The 24,412-nt window shown below is 42.8% G+C and overlaps 1 protein-coding gene across 8 annotated transcripts in view; it reads left to right on the forward strand.

Moving 5' to 3' along the window:
• The window catches only part of LOC142837328 (HAUS augmin-like complex subunit 8), a 114,470-nt gene that overhangs the window by 67,840 nt on the left and 22,218 nt on the right, over window positions 1-24,412 (forward strand). For 2 of the 8 annotated variants that reach the window (XM_075952369.1, XM_075952366.1), the window contains exons 2-3: window positions 6,128-6,188; window positions 13,193-13,219. Coding sequence is in view for 3 of the 8 variants with exons in the window: in XM_075952366.1 (XP_075808481.1) it covers window positions 6,128-6,188; window positions 13,193-13,219 (88 nt within the window). In the remaining 5 variants the exon portion in view is untranslated. Of the gene's footprint in view, window positions 1-6,127; window positions 6,189-13,192; window positions 13,220-22,043; window positions 22,107-24,412 lie in introns of those variants that run through there. The other 6 variants (XM_075952367.1, XM_075952370.1, XM_075952371.1 and 3 more) reach the window with 5 other exon arrangements.

Below are 24,412 nucleotides of genomic sequence, written 5' to 3' on the forward strand. Positions count from 1 at the left end.
TTTAATATTTCATAGGTTGTTCATGCGTATTTTTCTTTAAATTTATTTGTATCATGGATTACATTAATGCATTTATGAATGTTGTACCATCCCTGCATCTTTTTGATGAAGCTGAATTGTTAATGAAGGTTTTTAAAATGTATTCCTGGATTCGGTTTTCCATCATTTTATTCAGTATTTTTGCGTTCATGTTCATTATTGAGATTGTTTTGTAATTTTCTTTCTTGGGTGAGTCTTTGTGTGGTTGTCATCAATCTTAATGTAGTCTCAAAAAGAGGTCTGGCTATGTTCCTTCTGGTTATATTAAGTGCAACACTTAGAGGGGTATAGCAATTCTTCATTAAAACCATTTGTCCCTCAGATATATTGTTTGCTTTTTATGAGAGTTTCTATTTCATTAAAGAGTATATGCCTATTTAAACTGCTCACCTAGGCTTTATTAGATTTAGGTAAATGATACCTAGCCAGAAAATTGTCCATTTCTTTTAGGTTTCCCAATTTTATGTAGTACAGGTTTCTGTTGTTTGCTCTAAGTATTTTGTGGATTTCATTAGTGTTGTCATGTATTCCTTTTTGTTTCTGATTGTGTTAGTTTGGATCTTCTCTCTTGTCTTTTTTATTAGTTTGCATAAGGGTTTGTCTATCTTTTTTATTTACTCAAGTAACCTGCTCTTTGTCTCATTGATTCATTGCATTTTTGGTTTCTAAATAATTTATTTGAGCCCTCAATTTTATTAGTTTCTGTTTTCTACTCCTTCTGGGCATGTCTGCTTTTTTTTGTTCTAGAGCATTCATATGTGCTGTTAAGTCACTGTGAGCTTTCTGTATTAGCTATGAACTTTCCTCTTAGCACTGCTTTCATAGTGTTCCACAGGTTTGGGTACAATGTTCATTCATATTTTTTTTAAAAAAGACTATTTATTTATTTATTTAGTATGCAGTGTTCTGCCTGCATGTATCCCTGAAGGCCAGAAGAGGGCATCATATCTTTTTTGAGGGCACCATATCTTATTATGGATGGTTGTAAGCTACCCATGTTGTTGCTGGGAATTGAACTCAAGACCTGGAAGAGTAGCCAGTGCTCTTAACTGCTGAGCCATCTCTCCAGCCCAGCAGTGGTTATTCCTAGGGCCCATGTGCATACACTGCTAAAGAAAGAAAACGAGGATTCACATATCAACTACCTTTTCCTCCCTTTTGAAAGTGTCTCTTAAACTGGCGCTTTCTGTCCTAAAAGCACCTGCCATTTGCCTGCTGGCTTCACATAATGGAAGACTGTTTAGTTACAGCAAGGACTGAGATTCTGATAATGCCAGAACATAGACGAGTCTAAAAAGCAGTTTGCTCAGTAGAGGCTACATGCTAAATGGTCCCACTATGGGAGCCTCCACAGTGCTAAATGTACAGATGAGCAGTTGCTGGGGACTGGGGGAGGCAAGAGACCCTAATGGGTATTGGGTCTCCCTGAGGATCATAAAGATGATTTGGAACCCCGAGGAGGTAATGGTTGTGCACATGAACATGGGAGGGAGGGATCCATCCACATCAGCGGTTTACAGTGGGCACCCGGACCTTGAATCCCTCCAGAGCAGCTCTCTCCCAGACTAGGTGCTAGAAGAGGCACAGCAGTGACTCAGTGCCTGCCAGTGGCAGGTGGAGAATTCAGGCCCCCGGTTTGGAGGAGGGCTTGGCTGCAAAGACTGCTCCTCTTTCCAAATGGTGTAGAGTCTTCCTCAGCTTACACCAGCTGCCAGTACCACCTCTAGGGCAGAAGCCCCATGGCACAGTGACCCCACTCCTGTGACTGAGGAAATTTGGTCACTATAAATACCTGACTTGGGATGAAACCCCACAAACAGGCTGAGCAGACTTTAAGGAAAGATCTGGCAAGGAGGGGGCAGGGCTCACACACATGCTAGGCGGCTGGGGAATCCATGACATGGTCCTACATGGTCCTGCTCAGAGAGCTTACTAGCCAGGGCTGCAGTTATAGACTGAAGTTTAAGACGCAGTGATGAAGGTTCTGGGGAAGGCAGAGCTGGAGTGTTTTCTGAGTCTCTGGGGCCAGCTTTCCCTCTTTCTGTCTTGGCTTCAGTGAGATCTCCCCATGGTCCATGAAGAGCTGGGTACCTGTCTACTTAGCTCGGGCAGTGCACAGACCTGTCTCCCTGCCTGCTTTCAGCAACACACTGAACCTGGATGGGGCACACTGCCACATGACAGGAGTGGCTGGATCAGGGCTTCCCCAGCCTTGGCTCCCATCGCCCTCTGTGGTTCTCACCTCCTCCTGGGCCTGAGTCCTTGTGTTAACCTGGCCGTGGGACACTTGCCCTCCCACTGCATGGCAGTCCAGCAGCTGGAATCCTTCATATTTGTTGAATTTTAGTATTTAATTTATATTACGTTGACTCATGTGTGGTTCAGTGGTTTGCTGAATTTCCTTTGTTTTGTAGGATTTCTGAGAGTACTATTGTTTTCAGGTTCTAATTTTAAATCGTGGTGATTTGATAGTACACAGTGTATTACTCCATTTTTTTTTTTTTGTTTGCTGGGTTACACAGTGTGTGGTCAGTTTTGTGGAAGTTTTCATGAGGTGCTGAGAAGATGGTATGTTCTTTTTTGTTTGGGTGGAATATTCTATAGATATCTGTTAGGCCCATTTCATTCATTACATCTCTTATTTCTCTTATAAATTTTTGTCTGGTTGACCTGTTCATTGTCGGTTGTGGAATACAGAGATATCCTGCCATTAGTGTTTTGATGAGTAATTTGAGTTTTAATACTGTTCCTTTTACATGTGTGAGTGCAGTTGTATTATGAGTATAAATGACAAGGATTGAGACTTCATCTAGACAGATATAACTTTATATATATATATATAGTGACATTGTATATAGTGTCATTCTCCAATTCTTCTGACACCTTTATTTTGAAATCTAATGTTAGATTTTAGGATAGCCACACTTGCTTGTTTCTTGGGTCCTTTTCCATATTTTTTACTCGGAGGTACTGTCTTTTTTTGAGTTTGAGGTAAGTTTCCTGTGTATAACAGATGGCTTATTCTTGTTTTCTTACCTATTCTCATAGCCTGTGTCATTATATTTGAAATTAGCGCATGTATATTAAGAGATATGACTAGTTTTTGATAATTACTGTTATTTTTCTCTACTGAAATGATCATATGGTTTCTTTTTCTTTCAGTGTATTTATATGATAGATTTGATTGATGGATTTCCATGTGTTGAACCAGCGCAGTATCTCTGTGATAAAGCCTCCTATTTTTTTGAATCAGGTTTTTCAGTATCTTATTGGGAATTTTTTCGTCGATGTTCATGAGCGAGATTGGTCTTTAATTGTCTATCTTGGTGGCTTTTTATTTTTTCGTTCAGTGTAATGGTACCACTGTTACTTAATATAAAGCTTTGAAATGACTCTTCTGTTTCTATTATGTGACACACGTTAAGGAGTTTGGGTATCAGCTCTTTGAATTTCTGGTAAAATTATGTAGTAAAACTAATTGGTGCTGTGTTTTTCTTGGTATGTAGGGTTTTTTTTTTGGCTGCTTATATTTCCTCACCACTTCACGATCTATTTACATTGTTCCCTTGGTCTTATTGAAATTTGGTATATGTTATTTATCTAATAACAAGTCCATTTATTTTACATTCTCCAACTTTGGCATATAGGCCTTTGTGTTAAGATATAATTATTTCTGAATATCTTCAGTGTCTGTTATGTCCCTCATTTCATTACTTATCCTGTTAATTTGCGTGTTCTCTTTCTGTAACTTTTTATTACATTGGATAGCCATTTGTGAATCTTGTTTTTACTCAAATAACCAGTTCTTTGTTTCATTGACTTCTTTGGATTGTTTTCTGTGTTTATATTTTGTTTGTTTGAGTCCTCCATTTGATAATTTCCAGCCTTCTACTACTGGGTAAGAATTTTTTTTTTCTATAGCTCTCAGCTGTGCTTTTAGGTGTCTAATGTGAGCTTTCTCTGTTTTTTTTTTTAATGTGGACACTTAGTAAGATGAATTTTCCTCTTAGTGCTGCTTTCGGTTTGGTTATGTTGTGTCTTTGTTTTCGTTGAATTCAGGGAAGACTTTAATTTCTTTCTTTATATTTCTTCTATGACCCAGGCGTGGTTTAGTAGTTGACTGTTCAGTTTCCATGAGTTTGTCTGCTTTCTGGTGTTATAATTGTTGTTATACTCTTAACTTTTATCCATGTTGATCTGATAAAGGCTCATGTGCTTGCAAAATTTTTTGAAATATTTATTTACTTATTAACTATGTATACAGTATTCTGTCTGTATGTGAGTCTCCAGGCCAGAAGAGGGTGCCAGACATCATTACAGATGGTTGTCAGCCACCATGTGATTACTGGGAATTTAACTCACGACCTTTGGAAGATCAGGCAATGTTTTTAACCACTAAGCCATCTAAACAGCCCCGTCCCCTTTTTCTTAATTTTTTTTTGATTTTTGAGACAGGGTTTTTCTGTAGCTTTTGTTTCCTGTCCTGGAAGTAGCTGTTCTATACCAAGGCTGACTCTAACTCACAGAGATCCTCCTGCCTCCGCAAAATTTTTTTGTGGCATATTAGCTTTACTTTGTTATCAAGTGTGTGGTCAATTTTCTAGAAGTTTCTGGAGATGCTGAAGTTATATATTTTAATTTATTTAATTATGTCGATTATTTCTCTTATTTCTCTGTTATGTTTCTGTCTGGTTGACCTGTCCATTGTTGAGATAGTGCTGCAGTCTCCAACTATTAGTGTGGTTTGAGGCATAAATTTATTTCTAGTAATGTGGGTGCGTTTATATTACTGAAATTTATATTTGGTATTCATACTTCATCCCTTGAAATATACCTGCTATGAGTTTAAAGTTTCCATCTTATTCTCTTTTGATTGGTTTAAGTTAGAAGTCATTTTTGTTTCCACAAGTTAGTATTAGACCTTTTTCCTTTGCTGCTCTTAATATTCTTTCTTAATACTGTATCATTTGTGTTTTATGATGTGGTGAGGGCTTCTTCAACTCTATCCATTACCGGTTTGATTTGCTTCTTCTTGGTTTCCTTTCCTAGGGTATCTTTGGATTTTTCATTTCTTCAAAGTTGTTGTTATTCTTCTCTTCCATTTGCTTACAGTTGTTTTTCACATTCTGTTTGATGGACCCTATCTCTTTCCTAATTTTAATTTTAAGGTCTATTTCTTCTTCCTCGGGATTAGGGTGTTCAAATTTTCCTGTTGTATATTCACTGGATTCTCATACAATCATGTTGTCTTTCACATTTTTGGAGGTATTCTGACATAACAGCATGCACATTTGTACCAATCCTGTTAGGAGAGTCTTGGATGCTTGGTACGCTCTTTGCTGTGGCTAGCTGTGTGCTTTTGGTTTTTTCTTGGTCTGCCTTCTCTTAGTTCTCTTAGCCCTGGAGTCTCTTTTATCCACTCCACCCTGGATGTGGTGTGGACCTCAACACCCTGCAGGTAGATAGGAGTCCTTGGTGGAAGGCTTGGATGGGATAAGGCCACTTGCTGGCCAGGGACATCGCAGACAAAAGGGCGTGCTTGCTTGGGTGCATGCTCAGTGTGATTAAGAAACTACTGCAACAGTTGCCCTCACTACTTTGTCCCCTATGCCCCAGTCCCCTTCAATTTTGTATTATGGAGTTCTTATTTCCTCACTTTGCAGCAGACTTGTTGGCAATCATAAATCATAAGAATGAGAATATAAAAATGTTGGTTCTAGAAATGGAAAAGTAAAAGTAAAGAAACATTAAGAGAATGAAAGCAGAATGTTAGCAGCTTTCTCTTCAGCTTAAGGTGCTATGAGAGTCCCATCTGTCTGTGCTGTGAATACTGTTGCTTAATAACAAATCTGTTTCAGATAGTGTTTGAGCCAGTCAGGAAATTGAAAGTCAATGTTGATAGAAAGAAGGCTGAGTCAGAGAGAAGCAATATAGCTAGTATGGAGACAGATGATGGAATTTTACAAGGGAAGACAGTATACAGATTAAAGGAGATGGGTTTAATTTATGATATGAGTTACCCATAAATAGGCTTAAGCTATTGTCCAATGAGTATTTCAAGTAATATGGTTTCTGTCTTATTATTTAGTTCTGAGCATCCGGAACAAACAAGCAGCCTCCCTGCCATATCCATTCAGTCCTCAGAGGAGGTAAGACATTTTCATCTTTTGATGTCTAATTTCTTGAGCTCTTTATATATTTTGGAGATTCCTTTGGACATTAGTTTTTTACATGTTGATAGATATTTATCTAGTTTCATTCCTCTACATGTTGACATACAGTTATGCCAGCACCATTTGTTGAAGATGCTATCTTTATTTCATTGTATAATTTTAGCTTCTTGGTCAAAAATCAGCTGAACTTCTGTGTGGATTACTCTCTGTGTCTTTGATTTGATTCCAGTGGTCAAGTCTGTTTTTATGCCAATACCAAGCTGTTTCCAATACTGTATCTCTGTAATGGAGGTTGATGGATTGTCATGCCTCTGGAACTTACTTTCCTGTACAGGATTATGTTGTCCATCATTGGTTTTTCGATATTGATTATTGATTATTAAGAATTTGTTGTTTTGGTATGGATTCCATTTAATCTACAGATTGCTTTTGGGCTGATTGCCATATTTATTTTGTTTATTCTCTCTATCTAAGAACATGGGGAGATCTTTCCATTTCCTGGTGTATTTTTCAATTTCTCTCACCAAAAGCTAAAAGTTAATTTTGTAGCGTGGAGGCCTTAGTGATCTTCTGGGGGTGCTTTTGATCATCATTTTGGGACCACTGTTATAACTGTTAGGTACGGTAAGTCCGACGTAGATAAGCGGCAGTACCTTACTGTGCGCTTCAGTCTCTTGTAGATAAAAGAGCCGCGTGCAGATACTTTCGTTTTCGGATACTTTCGCTTTCGCCGCACTTGTAAGATGGACGTAGATAAGCCGCGGGTGCCTGCTTGTCATCATGGGCTCCTCACAGTCCGTTATCACAGCACTAGATTCGGTGTTAAAACAAAGACATAAAAATTGCCCATCAGATGCTGAAAAACTTCGAAAAAGAGATTCATCGAGTGGCTCACTGGTATGTTTGCTCCGGTAAGTGGCAGTACCTTACTGTGCGCTTCAGTCTCTTGTAGATAAAAGAGCCGCGCGCAGATACTTTCATTTTGGGGCACTTGTAAGACGGATGTAGATAAGCCGCAGGTGCCTGCTTGTCATCATGGACTCCTCGCAGTCCGTTATCACAGCACTAGAGTCGGTGTTAAAACAAAGACATAAAAATTGCCCATCAGATGCTGAAAAACTTCATAAAAGAGATTGATCGAGTGCCTCACTGGTATGTTTGCTTCGGATCGTTGACTCTTGCCTGGTGGAAACGTCCTAGAAGAAGTCAAGGACAGTATGTCAGAAACTGAATGTACTGAGAGGTTGGGCGCGCACAGGAAAAAGGCCTCCCTGGTAAGTCTAAGGATGAGGGGATGAATACTTCGGACCCTAATGGTCCACAATGCACCATGATAAAGAAAAGCAAGGAGAATGGTACATTAATCTCTATTCTCTTAGACTGTGTCATTATATGTGGATTGAGTACATGGATAGTAAGAGACATTAATGACTAATAGATGATAATTTCTGTTATTTTTCAGTGAGAGTGGTTGTTAGAGTTTTGCTGATGTGATTTTTTTTTTTTTTTGCTTGAGAATTAGTGTGTGAAGTTTTCATTCTTGCGTTGGTGTTTTCCTTTTAGTAAGGTTGGGACCTTTTTAATCTACTTTATTTGTTGTTCTTTATGCTTCTTATACCTCTTTCTTAAGGTAAGATATATTCTTCTTTAAGTTTTGAAAGTTTCCTTTTGTAATTTTCTTGATTATATTTTCTGTGCCTTCTATCCCCCACTTTCTTAGGTTTTGTTTTCTGTTTTCCCAAAATTTATGTATGTTTTGTTAAAAATTTGTTAGGTTTCATGTTTTTATTTCATTACCTGATCTAGCATTCTTCAAACCTGAGATTCTCTCTTCCATCTCTTTTATTCTGTTTGTTGTACTTCCCTCTGTAGTTTCTGTTCATTTTTTCCTGGATTTTCATATCTGGGGTTTCTATTGTTTTCTTTATGGCTTATATTTCAGTCTTTGGTCTGAATGTTTCAGTGTGACCTTTTAGGATGTTGTATAAATTATTGCATTATAGTTGACCAACTTCTTCTTTTCATTTTACCTTGGTAGTGTCTTTGCATCCTGTTCAAATTGTTACAGTGGCTGTCTGAGTCTTTGGGAAGTGTTCTTGGTCTGCTCTGTGGTTTGCGGGTCTCATTTTTCCTTCCCTTTTTCTTCCTTTTTACTTTATTGCTCCTTTGGTTTGCAAAACAATATTTTCCCAGCTTCATGTCATCTGCCCCAGGAGGAGCCTGCACTTTGAGCCAGTTCTGTGTCTCCTCAATTTCATTGTTTTTATTTTTATTTGAATTCAAATGGTGTTTTAACCATAAAGTATGCAATTATTATGTTTAGTCAAATATAAAACTGATACATAATCAAACATAAAAAAGTATTAGCATGATTACGATAATCATACCACTGGAGTTATGAATAATGATTTGTAAGAATCCCTTAAGATCTAAACCTGCCAAGTTGTCATCAAAAATTTGTTCAATGTTCGAGGGTCATGATTTAACAAAAGTCCTATGTAAGTGATCATTGATATATTGAGCAGAGGCATTTCCCAGGAGATAAGCTGGAATATTATTCCATTCCCGTAAAAAATCTTTATAATCCAAATTATTAATGCAAATAGTGGTTGAATTCCAATCACAACAAACACAAAGTAATTTAATTAGTTCCTTCCTGCAACAATACAGTTTTTTTTCTCAGTGAACCCACAGTTTGCTTTGGTACATCAATGTCTGTTCAAAGTCGAGCATATATTTAAACCTGCTGAAACCAGTTTATGAGAATATGCCATTGCTCTACAATTTTTTTGTCTGCAAGGATGTATGTAAAGCGATACCAGCCACATTAGCAGTATCAATAACAGCAACAAGGTCAGGAATTACAGCTCTTACTAAACCTAACATGAACTTTGTTCTTTTCAATATCTTAGTGAAGAAGTCAACAAAAATATGATCTAGAAAATTTTGATCCCAAGCATGACCTTAGTTTACAGGCAGCTAAATTTGTGTATGTTTCTCTAGTATCATAAGTGATGATGATTAAACTGAATAGAGGAATTAATGCATGACTACAATTGCTAATCATTAAAACTAATTCCAGTAGGACAATTGATTCTTTCAAAAAAATACATATGGTAGCGGCACTGAAGCAGTAACATTATTACTTATAAATAAGGAAAGTATACATAGAAGCGGGTACTGGTGTTTCAACTAATGACCCATTTAAAACCTGAACAGGTTTAATGGTAGCTACTATTTGCCAATTATGCATCTGCATTGCAGCTTTCACTCATAATAAGGCAATAAGATCATCACTGATTCTTGCATCTCCTCAGGCAGACAACAGCTTTCATTTACTGGTTTATTACTGGCTCGATTCATTACTGTGCCATTAAGCAAATCAGAGGTGGTAATATTCCTTTCAGAACAAGTGTTATTAAAGTCACCATATATATGACAATTGATCCATTTATTTTGAATTATTTTGCAAATTTTCTGAATGAAATTTTCCAAATAAATGGCTTATATTTTAACCTATAATATTTAAAATTTGGATATAGGGGATATCCAAATTCCTGATTTTCAGTATTATTATCCAAGGTCTTAGTAATGCACTGTGCTCAGTCTTCGAGGATGATTGCCAGATTTTCCAGTTTCAATACCAGGTTGTGACCACTGCTGAAATCCCATTGCAAACCAAGCACCATTTCCAAATACTATTGGCTCCCTTTTATCCATATAAGTAAAATTATGTGGAGTCCCATCAAAATTATTCAGATAAGTTAAATTATTCCAAGGAGGAGTAAGGATACTGGGAGTGGTATACACTAACACATCGGTATCTACCCAAAACACAGGCTGAAACATTGGTGGGTTAGGGACATAAGCCCATTAACTTACATCTGATCCCCAATCTGAAGAGACAGATAGCAGAGTGCTCAGGGCCAGAAAATGATGTTCAGCCATAACAGGTATTCTGTACTGCTGTATAATAATCCTTAACCATATATGCAAGAGATTTCACCAGACCCCATGACGGTTAGGATGGATAGGAGTCCTTGGTGGCAAGCTAGGATGGGATAGAGTATTTTTGCATTCATGTTCAATATTGAGATTAGTTTTTTATTCTCTTCCTCGGTTGAGTCTTTTTGTTTTCACGACAATCTTACTGCATAGTCATAAAAAGAGTTCTGGCAATGTTCCTTCTGTTTATATTATGTGCAGCACTTACAGGAGTATGGAAGTTCTAATTGAATTCTTCATTAAGACCATTTGCCCTGGGATATTTTGTTTGCTTTTTATGGGAGCTTCTTTTTCCTTTAAGAGTATATACATATTTAAATTGTTCACCTAGGCTTTATTTAATTGATGTAAATGGTACCCAGCCAGAAAATTGTCCATTTCATTTATGTTTTACAATTTTGTGCAGTACAGGTTTCTGTAGTATGATCTAAGGATTCTGTGGATTTCCTTAGTGTCTGTTGTCATTTATCCCTTTTCATTTCTGATTGTGTTACTTCGGATGTTCTCTCTCGTCTTTAATAGTTTGCATAGGGGTTTGTCTATCTTTATTATATAAAATAACCTGCTTTTTGTCTCATTGATCTGGTGTATTTTTTATTTGTTTCTACTTAATTTATTTCAGCACTCAATTTGATTATTTTCTGCTCCTTCTGGTCATGTCTGCTTTTTCTTTTCTAGACCATTCACATGTGTTGTTAATTCACTAGTGTGAGCTTTCTGTTTGAGCTGGGAAGTTTCCTATTAGCACTGTTTCATAGTGTTCCACAGGTTTTGGTACAATGTTCTTCCCTATTTGTTGAATTTTGGGAAGTCTTTATTTTATTTTACGTTGACTCTTGGGTGGTTCAGTAGTTTGTTCACTGTCTGTTTTTTTTTTTGTGGGATTTATGAGAGTACTGTCGTTGTCAAATTCTAACTTTAAATCGTGGTGATTTGATAGGGAATAGTGTATTACTCCATTTTTTTTTGGTTTGTGTGAATGTTTGCGGTGTTACACAGTGTGTGGTCAGCTTTATGAAAGTTTTCATGAGGTACAGAGATGGTATATTCTTTCTTGTTAGTGTGGGTTATTCTATAGATGTCTGTTTGGCAAAATTCATTAATTACATCTCTTAGTTCTCCTATTTCGCTTATAAATTTTTGTTTGGTTGACCTGACTATTATCTAGAGGGGAATGCTGAGATTCTCTACCAGTAGTGTGTAAGGTTATATGAGCGATCTGAGTTCTAATGTTTCTTTTACATTTGTGAGTGCACTTGTATGACAAGGATTGAGGCTTCATTTTGATAGATTGAACTTGTTATTAGTATATAGTGTCCTTCTCCAACTGTTCTGACTTACTTTAGTTAGAAATCTAATGTTAGATATTATGGTAGCCACTCCTGATTGTTTCTTGGGTCCTTTTCCATACCCTTTATTCTGAGGTGCTGTCTGTCTTTGATGTTGAGGTATTTTTCCTGTATACAATAGATTGTTGATTTTTGTTTTACTATCTATTCTCTTAGACTGTGTGGTTTGAGTACATGTATAGTAAGAGACATTAATGACTAATAGATGATAATTTCTGTTATTTTTCAGTGGGAGTGGTTAGAGTTTTGCTGATGTGAGTTTTTTTTGCTTGAGAATTTGTGTATGAAGTTTTCATTCTTGCGTTGGTGTTTTCCTTTTAGTAAGGCTGGGAATTTTGATACGTATTTTTAAGTTTTTTTTTTTTGGTCAGGTGATATCTTGTTTTTAACCAATGGTGAAAGGAAGCTTTGGAGGTTTTAGTAGTCTGTTTTGTATTCACGGTCTTATATTGCCTGCTGCACATTTATCCCAGCTCTTTTTGCTTTCATGGTTTCCATTGAGAAGTTGGGAGTAATTCTGATAGGTTTACCTAAATGTGTTACTTGGCCTTTTTCTTTTGCACGTCCTGATATTCTTTATTCTGTATGCTTTTGTGTTTGATGTTTTGTGGTATGACTAGGGGATCTTTTTAATCTACTTTATTTGTTGTTCTTTATGCTTCTTATATCTCTTTCTTAAGGTAAGATATATTCTTTAAGTTTTGAAAGTTTCCTTTTGTAATTTTCTTGATCTTATTTTCTGTACCTTCTATCCCTCACTTTCTTAGGTTTTGTTTTCTGTTTTCCAGATTTTATGTATGTTTTGTTAAAAATTTGTTAGGTTTCATGTTTTTATTTCATTACCTGATCTAGCATTCTTCAAACCTGAGATTCTCTCTTCCATCTCTTTTATTCTGTTTGTTGTACTTCCCTCTGTAGTTTCTGTTCATTTTTTCCTGGATTTTCATATCTGGGGTTTCTATTGTTTTCTTTATGGCTTATATTTCAGTCTTTGGTCTTGAACCATTTTCATCAGCAGTCTGGTTTTTTTCCCCCTTCATTATCTTGTTTTTTTTGTGTGATTTTTAATTTTTTTCATATTTTAGCTGTTGCTTTTTTTCTTCATTTTTTAGTTAGATTTTCATTTCACTTTATGTCTTTATCATCTCAATAAAGTTATCTTCTTATGTAATTATAATCCTTTTCCCTTTATTTTGAAATCTGCCTGGTCTGTGATCACTTGATTCTGATGTTACAGTGTGACCTCTTAGGATGTTGTATAAATTATCGCATTATAGTCGACCAACTTCTTCTTTTCATTTTACCTTGGCAGTGTCTTTGCATCCTGTTCAAATTGTTACAGTAGCTGTCTGAGTCTTTGGGAAGTGTTCTTGGTCTGATCTGTGGTTTGGGGGGGTCTCATTTCTCCTGCTATTTTCTTCCTTTTTACTTTATTGCTCCTTTGGTATACTCTGTGCAGTCACAGCTTGTTTGTGGACTTGCTCTCTTGATCTTCTGACCTGAGGCAGGTTGAGGATGACCCAGAATATTTGTTTGACTATCGATGTTCCAGAGAGTGTGGCGTTGTGCTGTGTTGCTGTTCATGTACTTGTTTGTTTTTTCTGTATTGTAACCCATTTCTTTCAGAGTTCCAGCACATTGGAGCGCAAACAGGTAAGTTTTTGGATTGGATGGGGTTAGCAGCTTCCAGGGTTCAGTGGGCGGGGTGAGTATTAGGGTAGACTGCATGTAGGCAACTATCTCTTGTTATCTAGCTATGGACGCAAAACCAATTTGGATGCGGCTTGGGGATTTTACCCAGTATGTCTATCCGAGATGTTTGCTTGTCCTGCCAGCTACCTGGACACTCTGTTCTTGGTCCTTGGTTAGGATAAGATTTATGGCTTGGGTTTGTGGATAAGGCTTAGAGCTAGGGCCAGGATTTAGGTTTATGGGTAGTGCCTAGGGGGTTAGGATGGTGGTTGTGCTGGTTTGTAATTGGGTTACAGTTGGGTTTAGGTTTTAGGGTTAAGGGGTTAGAGTTATGAGTTCCAGTTCTGGCTCAGATTTGGGTTAAGGGTTAGGGTTCTGGACAGTGTTTTGTTCTTGTGCTTTGCTTGGGTTTATGGTATGTTTTAGATTTAGGGTTTGTGATTTGTTTAAGATATGGTTGTGTGCTTTGTTTTTTGTTCATGCATTGATTTACGGGTTTGTTTTTGGTTTCGAATCAGCATTTGGGTTTGTGTTAGGTTTTGGTGTGGCTTCTGTTTTTGGCTCATGTTCATGTTCTTTTTATTGCTTTTTGGTTATGAGTCTTGTTAGGTTATCAGTTTCAGGTTTTTGAAGTGGGGTCGAGGGTACATGTACAGCTTGGGTTTGTAATGGAGTTATGGGTTTGTGTTAGGTTCCAGGTTAGGGTTTAGTATTAATGATTGTCTTTGGGTTAGTTGTTTGGGTTATCGTTTAGTTTTGCGTTGGGGTTCGGGTTATGTTTTTGATCATGGTTTCTATTTACGGTTCTGGTCCTGGTTTGGGGGTATTGATTTTGGGTGATTATTTGTTTAGTGTTCAAGTTACATTTCCAGGTTCTTGGCGCAGTTTTGGGTGAGTGTTAGGGTCTGGATTCGATTGGTGTTGGCGTTCGTTGTTAGGTGTTTAGTGTAAGGTTTATGGTTAGAGGGTTAGGATTACTGTTGGTGTTTATGGGTTGGGTGTCAGTGTTGGGTTTAGTGGCTAGTGTTAGGGTTAGGTGTTCTGGTTATGATTAGGCGGTTACGGTTTCTGCATGTGTTTGGGTTGGCATTGCTGTTAAGGTGTAGTGATTATGTTCCAGTTTGGGTTATGGTTTACGGTTCGGTTAAGAGTTCACGTTAGGGTTTGGATTAAGAAGTATGATTAGCGTTTATGGGTTAGGGTTTAGTGTTAAGCTTCGGGTCATAGTTTGGGTTAGCATCCGTATTCATGTTCAGGTTAGCGTTATGGTTTGGCTTTAGGGTTTGTTGGTTGGGGTTCTGACTGGGGTTTTGACTAGAGTTCTGGTTAGGGTTAGGATTCTGGCTAGGTTTAAGTTTCAGGTTCTGGTTAGGTTAGGGTTAAGGTTCTGCTTAGGGTTCTAGTTAGGGTTCTGTTAAAAGTTAGGTTTCTAGTTAGGGTTGAGGTTAGGTTTCTGGTTAGGTTTCTGAATAGGGTTCTAGTTAGGGTCCTGTTGAGAGTTAGGTTTCTAGTTAGTGTTAGGGTTCTGGTTAGCGTTCTGGTTAGGGTTCTAGTTAAGGTTCTGTTGAGAGTTAGGTTGCTAGTTAGGGTTAGGTTTCTGATTAGGGTTCTGATTAGGGTTCTTATTAGTATTAGGGTTAGAATTAGGGGTTAGAGTTAGGGTTTAGGGTTAGGGTTTAGGGTTAGGGTAGGGTTAGTGGTTAGGGTTAGGGTTTAGGGTTAGGGTTTAGGGTTAGGGTTAGGGTTAGAGTTAAGGGTAGGGTTAGGGTTACGGGTAGGATTAGAGTTAGCCTTAGGGTTTGGTTAGGGTTAGCGTTAGAGTTAGGGTTAGGGGTAGGGTTAGGGTTAGGGTTTGGGTTAGGGGTAAGGTTAGGGTTAGGTTTACGGTTATGGGTAGGCTTAGGGTTGGGTTAGGTGTAGGGTTAGAGTTAGGGTTAGGGTTGGTTTAGGGTTTGGTTAGGGTTAGGGTTAAGGTTAGGGTTAGGGTTCGGTTAGGGTTAGGGGTTAGGTTAGGGGTAGGGTTAGAGTTAGGGTTGGGTTAGGGTTAGGGGTTAGGGTTAGGGTTAGGGGTAGGTTTAGAGTTAGGGTTAGTGTTAAGGTTAGGGTTAAGGGTAGGGTTAGGGTCGGGTTAGGGTTAAGGTTAGGGTTAGAGTTAGGGTTAGGTTTAGGGTTAGAGTTAGGGTTAGGTTTAGGGTTAGGGTTAGGGTTTGGTTAGGGTTAGGGTTAAGGTTAGGGTTAGGGTTAGGGTTCGGTTAGGGTTAGGGGTTAGGTTCAGGGTTAGGGGTAGGGTTGGGTTAGGGTTAGGGGTAAGGATTAGGGTTAGCATTAGGGTTAGGGTTAGGGTTAGGGTTGGGTTAGTTTAAGGGGTAATGGTTAGGGTTAGGGGTACGGTTAGGGTTAGGGATTTGGTTTAGGTTTAGTGGTAGGGTTAGAGTTAGGGTTAGGGTTTCGTTAGGGTTAGGGATTAGGTTTAGGGTTAGGGTTGGGTTAGGGTTAGGGGTTAGCGTTAGGATTAGCGTTAGGGTTAGGGTTGGTGGTAGGGTTAGGTTTAGGGTTAGGGTTAGTGTTAGGGTTAGGGGTAGGGTTAGGGGTAGGGTTAGGGTTAGGGTTGTGTTAGAGTCAGGGGTTAGGGTTAGCTGTAGGGTTAGGGTTAGGTGTAGGGTTAGGGTTAGAGTTAGGGTTAGGGTTAGAGTTAGGGTTAGGGTTTAGGGTTAGCTGTAGGGTTAGGGGTAGGGTTAGGGTTAGCATTAGGGTTAGGAGTAGGGTTAGGGTTAGCGTTAGGGTTAGGGGTAGGGTTAGAGTTAGGGTTAGGGTTAGCGTTAGGTTTAGGTTTATGGTTAGAGTTATGGTTAGGGTTAGGGACAGGCTAGGTTCATCCTCCAGCTCTCGGCACATTCACTCATTCTAGAACAAGGTTTAGGTTTATGGTTAGACTTAGGGTTAGGGACAGGCTAGGTTCATCCTCCAGCTCTCGGCACATTCACTCATTCTAGAACAAATGGAGGTTAGGGTTAGGTTTAGGTTTATGGTTAGAGTTAGGGTTAGGGACGGGCTAGGTTCATGCTCCAGCTCTCGGCACATTTACTCGTTCAAGAACAAATGAAGGTGGCTCTGACTCTGGGAAGGGCGGTAGGAAGAACCCAGGTCTGGGTGCTGATATTGATGCACAGCTGTGGCCTTACTGCTCTGGAAGCAGCATTTTTACCTCCAAGGTCTGGCTTCCTGGTCTCCATAACAGCTTATTTATTTTAATTTATGTATTTCTGTGCTTATACTGTGTTTGCAGCATTTGCAGAGGGCAGGAGACGGCATCAGAGTCACCTAGGGCTGGAGTTACAGGTGACTGTGAGCTGCCCACAGTGGCTTGCTGGGAACATATTTCTGGTCCTCTGGAAAAGCAGCAAGCAATTTTAACCACTGAGCCATATCTCTAGGCTTCCCCGTGGCTCTAGAAACAAGTTTTCTGCCCCTGGACACTTTCACAGCTCCCGCCATGGTGTGAACTCCTGACTACACAGACAAAACAGTCTCTGTTCCCCTCACTGTCCCCAAGGGCCCACTCCAAGCCTGGCTCCCAATCAACCCTCCATTCTCACTGAAAGATTCTGAAACCCTTCCAGAAGCTTCTTCAAACCAATTGTCTCAGGCAGTAGCTGATCCACGATGGAGTAGCTTTGGGATGTTGTTCTCCGTGACACAGAAATGATATGAATAGGGCATCCCACTTCATGCTCTTTGTAAATTTCACCTGGTCCCTTACCCAACACTCACAGCCCCTTGCAAACCACAAAAGAAAGCCAGCCAGGTGTAAGCCAGATTGTGGTGGTGCACACCTTTAATATCAGCCCTCGGGAGGCAGAGGCAGGCAGATCTCTGTGTGTTGGAGGCCTGTCTGGTCTACAAGAGCTAGTTCCAGGACAGGTTCTAAAGCTGCAGAGAAACCCTGTCTTGAATATCTAAAAGGCTAGGTGTGGTGGTTCAAAACCTGTCATCCTGCACTTGAGAGGCTTAGGTAGAAGGACTGGGAATTCAAGGCCAATTTGGGCAATCCCTCTCCGCAAAAGTCCCCAAAGATCACCAGCTCCTTCCAGACAGAATCCCAGCCTCTCTCGATTTACTGTGAACATAAGAGGGTAGAATCCAGAGAACTCCCTTCCCAGGAGCTTTCCAGAGTTGACGTGGTCAACCAACTTACTCATTCCTTAAAGTGGTTTTTTTTTTTTTGGTTTTTTGAGACAAGGTTTCTCTGTAGCTTTTGGTGCCTGTCTCAGAACTAGCTCTCATAGACCAGGCTGGCCTCGAACTCCCAGAGATCCGCCTGCCTCTGCCTCCCTAGTGCTGGGATTAAAGGCGTGTGCAAGTGTTTATTCAACAGAGAAGGAACTGGATGAACACATTGCGGGGGGGGGGGGGGAGTGTCGGGGGATGATCTGTCTCCCCAAAGCCCTCTACTGGCTGAAAACCAAGTTTGTCACTGATCTAGCATTAAGGGCCAAGACGCCCTCACCCTTTGCTCATGAGCTCAATTCTTAAAGCCCAGGATGCTAACTTTTACTTTTTGGTCTTTGAAACTGTAGCTCTACAGCCCAGGTTGGTCTCAACTCAGGATCTTCCTCCCTGTCTCAGCATATCTGCTGGGACTACACGTAAGGCTACTCCAAGATCCCCACCTCTGACTTTAAAGACAACTCCATCAGGAAACAAGGTTCTTTACAATGACGATTAAAATGAAGCGAGATCCCTAACATGGACTTTCATCTGTGTGGTTAGTGTCCTCCTAGTTAAGACACAGAGACAAGCTCAAAGAAAGATGACAGGAGACAAAGGGGGAAGATGGGGCCACCCATGAGCCTGGGGTAGATTACCATGAACCCCAGAGGAGGTGGCCATGTCTGTATGTGGTCTTGGACTCCTGGCCTTCAGAACCTCATGACGGCCTGTGGGTTGTCCATCTAGTCTGTGGCAGACGCAAGACTGCCAGAATTGGCTCTAGCTTGACTTCACCTCACACGTCCACACATGTGCTTATGACACCCTGCAGAGCCAGGATCTACATGAGTCAACTCTGCCAGCTTATTCATCACAGCACAATCCTCCAGGCTGAACCCCTGAATCACTTCTCAGGGGTCCCTGACTAGGAAATGAGCAGATCCCGAGCTCATCAGCTGCATTTTTCCAACGTGCCTAATAGTGGAGGATTTTCCCAGCCAAAGTGGATAGCAGCGCAGAGACAAGACCCTTTGTTCTGTCCCTCAGGGAACCACGAGGGCAGAAGAGAATGGCCTGTCTTGCTCTGTGAGGAGGCCATGCCTGGGTCTGGCTGAATGATGGGCCGGGCAGGGGCTGCCTGGCACAGCTGGGTTGGGGACCTCAAAGACACAAATTCCTGGCAGGTGGGACATGGGGAGGGGTGCACATCTGAGAGAGGGTCATTAGCTGGAGGAGCTCCAGATTAGGCGACCTTCTCCCACTGAAGAAAGCAGTTATGTCACGGTCATTGGTGAGAGGAGTCAAAAGGAACAGGCAGAAAGAGAGGGGACAGCAAGGAACAAAGACACAAACCCCAAAAGAACTTCAACAGTGTGGGAAAGGATGAGGACCTTGGCGGCCTGGGCCGTGGAGGAGATAATGCCGTTTATCAGAGGCATGGCGATCAGACAACCTTTCATGCTGGAGTCTGGTATAGCTAATCTTGCAAGAAAAGTGACAGTTTGTTCCCAGATGAGGACAGAGTCTCCAGAAACTCAGGTCAGTGGTGATACAATGGCAAGAGAGACAATGGTCCTGCTGTGCCTGTCAGGCTGCCTCATGGGGCCCACCTGCCTTGGTTCCTCCAGGGTATTTCTCCTCCCACCCAGAAGCTAGCAGAATTAGTATCCAAGGTCTCCCCACCTCTCCCCCAACTCCTGCAAATGCCTGGGAGAAGCACTGAGGCCAGGAGGGGCTGTAGCCATAATTTCACACACAGCATCTATTTTCACCTTGAGTGCATTCCATGTGGCTCACTCCACATGACACAACCTGTCATCATCTCTGGTCACGACCCTCATGATAATGTGAGCCAAGGATGCTACAGCATCACAGGGTAGACAAGCTGGCCCTGCGGCCAAAGAATGAACCCACACCAAATATCACAACAGTCTGACAGCCACATCTGAATTAAGGGCTGTTGTAGAGGGTTGAGGATCAAGGACTTGTTGGCTTTTTGTTCTCTTGTGGTGCTGGAGATGCCTGGGCCTTGAATGTGCCGAGAGCTGGAGCATGAACCTAGCCTGTCAGCCATGCTCCCTGGTTCTACAGAGTCTAGGGTTCCAGCTCCAAAGCTAGCACTACTTTGAGAGAACAAAGACCCTCTCCTGGTGGCTGAATGGAATAGACAGCTGGGACAAACAAAAGTAGGGGCCAGCAAGTGTGCCAAACAGCACAGACCCCATTGCAACTGGGTCTCTGCTCCAGTAATTGCGGTTCATCACTAACATGACTTCCCAGGTGTGGCTGGGATCAGCCACCTCTTCGGAGGATATATAATGAACTCCCCTCATCCTAAACCTCGATCTCCAGTTCTGCCCCTTTGATAACACATGCCACCTGTCACTCTGTGCACCTGCCCAATGGGAATATCATTTTTTCTATGAAAAGGGACAGTAGTTGTCCCTGAGGCACAAGGAGGTCTCAGCTCTGCTCTCAGGAGGCAGCCAAGCACTTGGCACAACCGGCTCTTGCTCTGGCAGACTTTGGACCCATCCAGCACATGCCTCCAGAGATGAGGGAAGAGACGCCACTATTTCATGGTCTTGTCAGGAAGGGTGTCAAGCCAGGAGTCCTGAGTCCCCAACTGACCCACACGGTCATCAGCTGGACTTGAGAGAGGGTTTTACCCAACCAGGAGGTCAAAGCCACAGCTTTGTGCTTTGTGCAAGAAGCACACTGGATACCTGGCTAGGGGTATGGCTCCATGGTGGAACACTTACCCAGCATGAACGTGTAAGGCTCTAAGTTCCATGCCCAGGATTGCAATGCAGGAGACAGAAGAAAGTCGGGGCTGCATAAAACCAAAGGGTATGTACCAGAAACACGAAAGTTAGTGAGTGGGGTCAGCTCATGGAAAAAGCTGACACAGACCAATCCGGTTACTTTGCAGAGGAGGACACCAGACACAGGGCACTTCTTCCAGGAGACCCCCACGCAGTCACATGCTCTGAGTGCACAGTGGAAACCACATGGCCTTGGCATAGGAAGATTCAGGTCCTCCCTGGGGTCTCCAGACCCAAGCAGTCTTTGACACTGCAAGAGGCATGACTGAGCAGTGTGCCCTAGGACAGGCTAAGATGAGAGCTTTCTTACAGACCATTCCAGAAGTGAATAGGGTAGTCATGTCTCTAAGACTTTCTTTATATTCAGATTTGTGTACCAAATGGAACTCTAAACCTGGTTTTCTTCTGCAAGCACACAGCAGATAGGGAATCCTAGCAATAGGGGAGGGGAAAGAAGAAAGTCATGCCATCCAAAAGTAGGCAGTTCCAGGCCCTTGTAGGAGCAGATGGGCCTTTGACAACTTTTCAGTTGCCAATGCCACCTCCAGTCATTCCTGGACATCTTAAGGTTCTGGAGTCTAAGACCAGACAATACTCAGGGAATAAAGGAGCTGTAACATGAGGGGCTGCATCCAAGCCAAAGAGGCAGATAGGCCTCCCCTCAGAAGCCCTAGGGCTAGGAGACCCCGGAAAAAGAACGGAGGGTTTGCTGGCAGCTGTGCTTCCCTGGTGCTGATCTCACAACCCCTGCGGGGGACACATTTCCTGTATGTCGGGCTTTACCCATTTAAGTCCATGGATGCAACTCTCGTGAGAGGGTGGCTTCCACCCTACCCGGCTCCTGGCCATTTGGAGCATTAGCACTTCTCCCTAGCTCCCCTAGAACCTGGCTAGTCCTTTCTGGAGCGGAAAGTGATGCACGTTCCAAGGCAGAGACAGACAGACCCAGAGGACGCTGGGACTCTCCCCTGCAGATCACCCAGCTGTCGGGGTGTGAAGTCAGGAAGAAGATGATGAATCAAGAAGGGGAAGGCGGGGGCGAGCCTCCAGAGGCTGCACCCCGTCATCTCCCGGGCCGCTGGAGCCCTTTCCTCCTCACCCCACCTCAGGCTCTCTGAGGAGCTGTTCTTGCATGGCTTTCCAGGCCCATCTTTTGCAGGCTCCACTCCCATTAGAGGGCAGCCGCAGAACTTGTCCCATTCTCTGAGCGCCTGGCACACCTCGGCGACACCCGAGAGCTAGGACCGCGCTTTAGATGCCTCTTTCCCCAGCTCGGGCCCTCAGCTCCGCCTTCCTGGCCTCCTGGATTTCCTGAGACCCCCTCCTCAGTGTCCACTTCAGCCAAGTCCTCTCCACAGCCACCGCTCAAAGGCGCCCTCGAGCCCCGTAAGCCCGCCATTTTTGCTCCCATCAGTCACTCCGCGACCCCCAGGCCGCGTCACACCCTTGCGCCCTGGGACACCAGCACCAACCCCGGCTCTGTCCTCCCATCAGGAGAACCACTGAAAGGACTCACCTGAACCTTGGCCGCCCTGCTCCAGGGAGGAGGGGTGCTCTGGGCCACGCCCACTAGAGCCACGCCCCTGCTGTTGGTGTGGTCCTGTTTTCTGGCTCCCTCGAGCTGTGAGAGGCGGGGCGCTACAGAGCCCTGCCCCCTCAGAGCGCGCTCCCAAAAAAGCGGGCTCCTTGGCTTCACTTGCTGACAGGCCCCAGTGCCCCACTGTCCTGCCTGCCTCCTAGAGAGCGGAGCCCCGAGAAGAGGCTCTTTGATTGGAAGGCGGGAAAATGGCGGACTCCTCGGAGCGGGACGCGGGGTGAGTTGGGGGCACAGTAGGGCGGGGTTTAGGGGCACCCGAGGGCTGGCCAGAGCCTGGGCTGACGGGTGCCCAAGCGGGAGAACGGGGCTCCTTAGAGCCACTCCCTGAATCCCTCCCAGCCTGGAGGCCCAGGCTCTGAGCATCTCCTGTGCGGCTCAGAGTGGAGTTGTGTGTGGTACTTTGGTGTTGGCAGCAGGTAACTTAGCCTCATGGTTCCTAGCTTTTGCATCTAGGGGAGCACTCAACCTCCTGAGTTCTGTGTGTGACTTGTTCTGTTTTGGTTCCAAGACAGGGTCTCTTGTAAGCCAGGCTTGCTTCGAACTCTCCAGTTCCTGCCACTCTTCCCGCGGGGATGATTAGTGTGCTCCCCCAGCAGCAGCTGGACCAGTCTGCTGCACCACAGCACTGCGGGGATTCATTCTTGTTAGTGAGCTTGGGAAGTATTGGAGCCTGGATAGGTTTTTTTTTTCTTAGAATTTCAAGTTTACTTTTTTCCTGAAAGGAGTTTTGAAGCACTGATAAGGGAAGAGTGGGGGGGGGGCGGAGAGATGGCTCAGTGATTAAGAGCATTGCCTGCTCTTCCAAAGGTCCTGAGTTCAATTCCCAGCAACCACATGGTGGCTCACAACCATCTGTAAAGAGGTCTGGCGCCCTCTTCTGGCCTTCAGGCATACAGACAGAATATTGTATACATAATAAATGAATGAATGAATAAATAAATAAATAATTACATTTTTTTTTTAAAAAAGGGGGGAAGAGTCGAGGAGTTACAAAATAATCGCTTGAGAGTTATGGTCTGGAAATTGATAAAAATCTACACCTGGGCGGGTTGATGCTAGTGGCAACCACAAGTACTCAGTGATGGTAAAGAAACTCTCCCACCCCACCTGAGCTTCACTAGAAGCCTGCATGTCAGCACAGGCAGGAGGTGGTGGTGGAAGAATCCCAAGTTCAAGGACAGCCTGAGTTACCTACCTGAGGACCTGTCTCAAATAAGCCAGTTTTTGTTTTTGTTTGGTTTTTTGTTTTTGTTTTTGTATTCAAGACAGGGTTTCTCTGTAGTTTTGGAGCCTGTCCTGGAACTAGCTCTTGTAGACCAGGCCGGCATCGAACTCACTGCGATCCACCTGCCTCTGCCTCCCTAGTGCTAGGATTGAATGCGTGCGCTGCCACCACCACCTGGCCAGCTTTTGTTTTTGTTAGGAATATTTCTTAGACGAGCCTCTCTGCCAACACAAATAATTCCAATCAGACCAAATTAGACCGAATAAAAGATGCCCATGTTTGATGGAGCGCTCCTGGGTGGCACCAGGAAAGCATGGTGAGGGGAAGAGAGAGAAGGGGAGACCACATGTTCATATTTTGGGGGACAGCCTAAAAACCCGGTGGGAGTAGTCCTGACCCTCCCTGGGGAGGCTTGGTGGGCTTTCCCAGGGGAGGGGGCTTGAAATGGATGCCAGGGGCTGGGGTGACGCTTTCACCCAAACATCCCAGACTCTTGGATATAGGGACCCGACTCAGGTCTGGCCACTTCCTGTGAGCATGGAGTGACATTGGCAAGGGGGGAGTTGGTGGGCTCATGAGAGGCGTGGCTGGAGCGGCTTCCCATTTACTGTCATCCGGGAGACCTCAGGCAACTGTTGGTTGAGGGAGATGAGAAGGCAGGAGGCATTTGTTATCATTGGCCCTATGAATAGGGCTAGCCATGGGAAGTCATTAACTGCCAGAAAGAATGGGACAGAGAAGTGCCCTAGTTGTACAGGTGAGGCTCGGGTGTACAATTGGGACACACTAGCAGATAAAACCAGATTTTAGTTGTTAGGTGTCCTTGATCCAGGAGAGTTGGTACCAGTGGTGAAGTCCCAGGAGCTGGTGCAGGTGTTGGCGTTTTCTGGAGAGCGCTTTGTAAGTTGGTCTTGGCCCAGATGGCCAGAGTGACCTGTAAAATATGCGTGAAAATGGGTGGGGTTCAAACAGGCTCTGGAGGGCTGGAGAAATGGCTCAGAGGTTAAGAGCACTGACTGCTCCTCCAGAGGTCCTGAGTTCAATTCCCAGCAACCACATGGTGGCTCACAGCCATGTATAATGCGATCTGGTGCCCTCTTCTGGCCTGCTGGCATACATGGAAGGAATGTTGTTTTTTGGTTTTTTTTTTGTTTGTTTTTTTGTTTTTTGGTTTTTTTTTTTTTTTTTTTTGGTTTTTTGAGTCAGGGTTTCTCTGTGGTTTTGGAGCCTGTCCTGGAACTAGCTATTGTAGACCAGGCTGGTCTCGAACTCACAGAGATTTGCCTGCCTCTGCCTCC

This window comes from Microtus pennsylvanicus, chromosome 18 (assembly GCF_037038515.1).
Source record: "Microtus pennsylvanicus isolate mMicPen1 chromosome 18, mMicPen1.hap1, whole genome shotgun sequence".
NCBI lineage: Eukaryota > Metazoa > Chordata > Mammalia > Rodentia > Cricetidae > Microtus > Microtus pennsylvanicus.